Source organism: Dipodomys ordii, unplaced genomic scaffold (assembly GCF_000151885.1).
Source record: "Dipodomys ordii isolate 6190 unplaced genomic scaffold, Dord_2.0 Scaffold17, whole genome shotgun sequence".
In the NCBI taxonomy this organism is placed as follows: domain Eukaryota; kingdom Metazoa; phylum Chordata; class Mammalia; order Rodentia; family Heteromyidae; genus Dipodomys; species Dipodomys ordii.
In genome coordinates, this window is record NW_012267233.1 from 26,526,327 (window position 1) to 26,530,492 (window position 4,166).

At 46.0% G+C, this 4,166-nt stretch overlaps 1 protein-coding gene across 1 annotated transcript in view; it reads left to right on the top strand.

Annotated features, from left to right (window-relative positions):
* Hey1 (hes-related family bHLH transcription factor with YRPW motif 1) overlaps positions 1 to 3,699 on the top strand; it is a 4,014-nt gene extending 315 nt beyond the window's left edge. Inside the window, exons 2-5 of the mRNA XM_013012440.1 lie at positions 155 to 230; positions 368 to 451; positions 716 to 797; positions 1,978 to 3,699. Coding sequence (XP_012867894.1) covers positions 155 to 230; positions 368 to 451; positions 716 to 797; positions 1,978 to 2,564 — 829 coding nt within the window. The 3' untranslated portion in view covers positions 2,565 to 3,699. The remainder of the gene's footprint in view (positions 1 to 154; positions 231 to 367; positions 452 to 715; positions 798 to 1,977) is intronic.
* Positions 3,700 to 4,166: the final 467 nt, after the last annotated feature.

Sequence of the window (4,166 nt, forward strand, 5' to 3'; positions counted from 1 at the left end):
GGGGCGGGCGCGGGCCGCTCGCCGCCCGCCGGGGGCGACGCGGGGCTCTTTCCAACCCAAGTTGTCCAAACAGCACGCGTGCAGGGGTGGGGGTGACCCCTCAGGGCACCTCCTTCTCTCCACGGAGATTCTCTCTCTCTCTCTCTCTCTTCAGAAACTTGAGTTCAGCTCTTGGTTCCATGTCCCCAACGACATCTTCTCAGATCTTAGCCAGGAAGAGACGGAGAGGAGTGAGTCTTTACAATGTTCTTTTCTTTTTAATGGGGGGGGGGGGGTTTGCTGTTAATTAGCGTTCAGAATCACGCTTCTTTTCGGAACTGACAGTCGTGATGGAAATGTTCTCCTTTGTTTTGCCTGCTTCCCATAGATCATCGAGAAGCGCCGACGAGACCGGATCAATAACAGTTTGTCTGAGCTGAGGCGGCTGGTTCCCAGTGCTTTTGAGAAGCAGGTAATGGAGAAAGTAGGTAGAACTCTCCGTGTGGTTTTCTGCACCTTCTGAATCCTTCCCTGCCCCCACTCCCATCCGAACCCTATTCGTGCCTTGGAAAATAGCCATATTGTGCGTGATGAATTCATACATCGATACCAACGGCATTTGTGAAAGCAAACTGCTTTTGCTTTCAATCACACTTCTTGATGTACAGAGCATGTACATGTGGGTCTATGTGTGTGCATATTTTAAGTCCTCTACTTTTCTATTCTCATCTTTTAGGGGTCTGCTAAGCTAGAAAAAGCTGAGATCTTGCAGATGACCGTGGATCACCTGAAAATGCTTCACACTGCAGGAGGGAAAGGTACAGCCCATGAATCCTGGTGGGGGCTCTGCGTGGTTGGGGTGGAGGGAGCTGTAGGCGCAGGCCAGGATTGGTGCAGTGATGGCCTGCTTTTGCTCTGGGGGTGGGGAGAGAACAGTGTGTGGCTGCCTGTCAGTGCATCTTCAGCTGCGCAGGAGATTTTCCTCCGGTGAATTCCTCACGCTAGCCTGCTGCAAATTGAGCTAATGGGTCTTTCAGAACATGTCAACTGTGACATACTCGAAAGTTGTGAGGACCCTGATTCTAATCAGGTAGTTTTCACATTTGTCCACTGCTATTTTGAGAAAAAAGCTTGAGAAATAGATGATAATTATTTTGAAGTATATGGATGGGTCTTGATTTCACATACAAGATTTTGAAAAGGAGCTGCCAAGTGACTCTGGAGAAACGAAACCTGTTGTGGTTTTAAGTAGAGAAAATCCTAACAGAAGGTAGGAGAGCAAGGTCTTGAGTGTCTGTCTCCAGCCGGAGAATGAATGCTCTGCTGAGGACCACAGTGCCTGAAGAGTTCCACGATGATAACTTACATCTGTGTGTCTAATGAATTTCACTGCTCTGTGGTTTCTCTGTCCTTGATGTATTTTTTGTTGTTGTTGAGTGAAAACATTAAAGGATGAACATAGTTTCATCTGCTGGGAGAGTATAATTCTAGTTTCTGCTCAGCAACTTCTAATTGAGCTTTGAACTTGCATGAGCAATGTTGATTAATGCAAAGATTTTCGTCAGCTCCAAAATATGAATTTCCAGAACCCCTGAGTGCCATTTTTCTCTCTCTCTGTGTGTGTTTGTGTGTGTGTGTGTGTGAGAGAGAGAGTGTGTGTGTGTACTGGGGCTTGAAGACCCTGGGCTCTGTCCCTCACCCAACTCTGTCACTATACCACTTGAGCCACAGTTACACTTGTGACTTTTTGCTGGCTAATTGGAGATAAGAGTCTCACAGCCTTTTAACCATGATCCTCGGATCTTGGCCTTCTTAGTAGCTAGGATGACAGGCGTGGACCATTGGCACCGGTTTGAATGAATGCTCTTTTAGTGCTGTGGGTATTTGGAGGCAGGCTGCCTGTGCGGTGAAAGAAATGCGGGGGGGGGGGGGGGGAAAGGGGGGGGGGAGATTGAAAGGATCGAAGCCCTGAGGTTTTTCTTTTGTTCTGTCCTCCAGGCTATTTCGATGCGCACGCCCTAGCTATGGATTACCGGAGTTTGGGGTTTCGGGAATGCCTGGCGGAAGTCGCCCGTTACCTGAGCATCATCGAAGGACTAGATGCTTCTGACCCTCTCCGCGTCAGGCTGGTGTCGCACCTCAACAACTACGCCTCCCAGCGGGAAGCGGCGACTGGCGCGCACGCGGGCCTTGGACACATTCCCTGGGGAAGCGCCTTCGGACATCATCCGCACCTCGCGCACCCGCTCCTGCTGCCCCAGAACGGCCACGGGAACGCGGGCACCGCCGCTTCGTCCACCGAGTCTCACCATCAGGGCAGGTTGGCCTCCGCGCATCCAGAGGCGTCTGCCTTGCGAGCGCCCCCTAGTGGCGGCCTTGGACCGGTGCTGCCCGTGGTCACCTTGGCCTCCAAACTGTCCCCGCCTCTGCTCTCCTCGGTGGCCTCGCTCTCTGCCGCCTTCCCCTTCTCCTTCGGCTCCTTCCATCTACTCTCTCCCAATGCACTGAGCCCTTCGGCACCCACGCAGGCTGCAAACCTTGGCAAGCCCTATAGACCTTGGGGGACAGAGATTGGAGCCTTTTAAAAAGAACTCTAGAATGAGGGGAGGGGAAAGTTTTAAGAATCCCAGTTGAGCTGGACTATTGCCAACATCACCTTAAAAGTCGTCAGTAAAAGTTTAAACAAAAAGAAAGGAAAAAGGTACATTTTCAGATACTTTTTGTTAAAGACTAAAGGTTTGTTGGTTTACTTACTTTCTTCTTTTTACATTTTTATCATGTCATGTATTAGCAGTTTTTAAAGACTAGTTGTTAATTTTTGTTTAAAACATTAAATTTGGGGTAGTGATTATCCACACCACCACATCGTGATAGGTTTGTATTGTGCTTGATAATACTTTGTAAGCCTGTCTAAAAATGATTCCATTTTTGCCTCAAAATTTGTTTTGGGTCTCTTTTAACATTTAGTGTTTTGGGCCTGTTTTTCTTATATACTTGTGGTCTGTTTTTAGGATTAATTTTCCAAACCACTATGCTCAATGTTAAAATGATTCTGTTTGTTAATATTTTGACAGATTAAAGTGATGTATAAATAATATTCTTTGGGGGAGGGAAGCTATACTGAATTTTATATTTCCAAACAAAGCGTTGACAAATCAGATGATGAGCTTTATCCAAGAATGAAGACTTAAAGAATATTCTCTGCCTCCTCCAGCACTCAGGCGAATATACAAACTAGCAAAGTCCTGAATCTGTAGGACCAAGTGCTGTTGTCTGCAAGACTTGCCATTCTGGCAATTTCACACTTAGGAAAGAGTCACTGGTGAGTGATGGCAGGGAAGACACTGAAGTCGATTGTAGAGAACATGCCTGCATTTACCAGTCCCAAGCAATGCAATGAATATTCAATCTCACGGATCTCAAATTCTCAAGTGTTCAACCTGGATAAGAGATCACGGTATGCAGGTGGTCAATTGGATAGTGGAGTGGAACCTGTTAAATGCATCACCTAGCTTTCCTGGAACGGCCACATTTTCTTTTAACTGGAAATGTTTATGTTGTTTCCCTGTGGGTGCATGGAAATGTGGTGGTTGAGATACTGAAAAGGGCTATGCTGCCAGCTTCTTTGATTTATTTAATTTGGTCTATGAAAGTGTCCTTTTTACAGGCTTGTTCCTTTAGCAGGTGTAGTTTCAACAACCTCCACTGAACTGGGTTTGACCTCTGTTGTACCATGTGTTGTAACTAAATAAAAAGAAAACAAAAGTATTCTGCTGTTTGGATATGGCTCACATTGGCCTCCATTTTTTGGCTAACCAAAGTTAAATCACCTTTTGTTTTTGTCTACCGATTAGTTTGCATGTATGTACCAATATCATTTTTCTTGGGCTTGTAGATGGTTTGAGTGTGTGCTATTAAATAAGGTGACTTCATTGTGATGCAGAACGTTGGGTAGTGGTACAGACACTGTGTCAATGACATTGTGTCATTTCTGCTGTTAAGTCAGATGACCTGGCCCTACATTGGCCATTTATGGACAATGAAGACACTGAAATCAGACTTGGAATTGCAGGGGTGAGAAAGAAGTCTGCTAAAAATCTTTCAAAATTGAGTTGACCATTTGACTAATATTTTCTGAGAGCACTTAATGTGTGCTCAGAACATTTCACTCAGTTGTCCAGAAACCT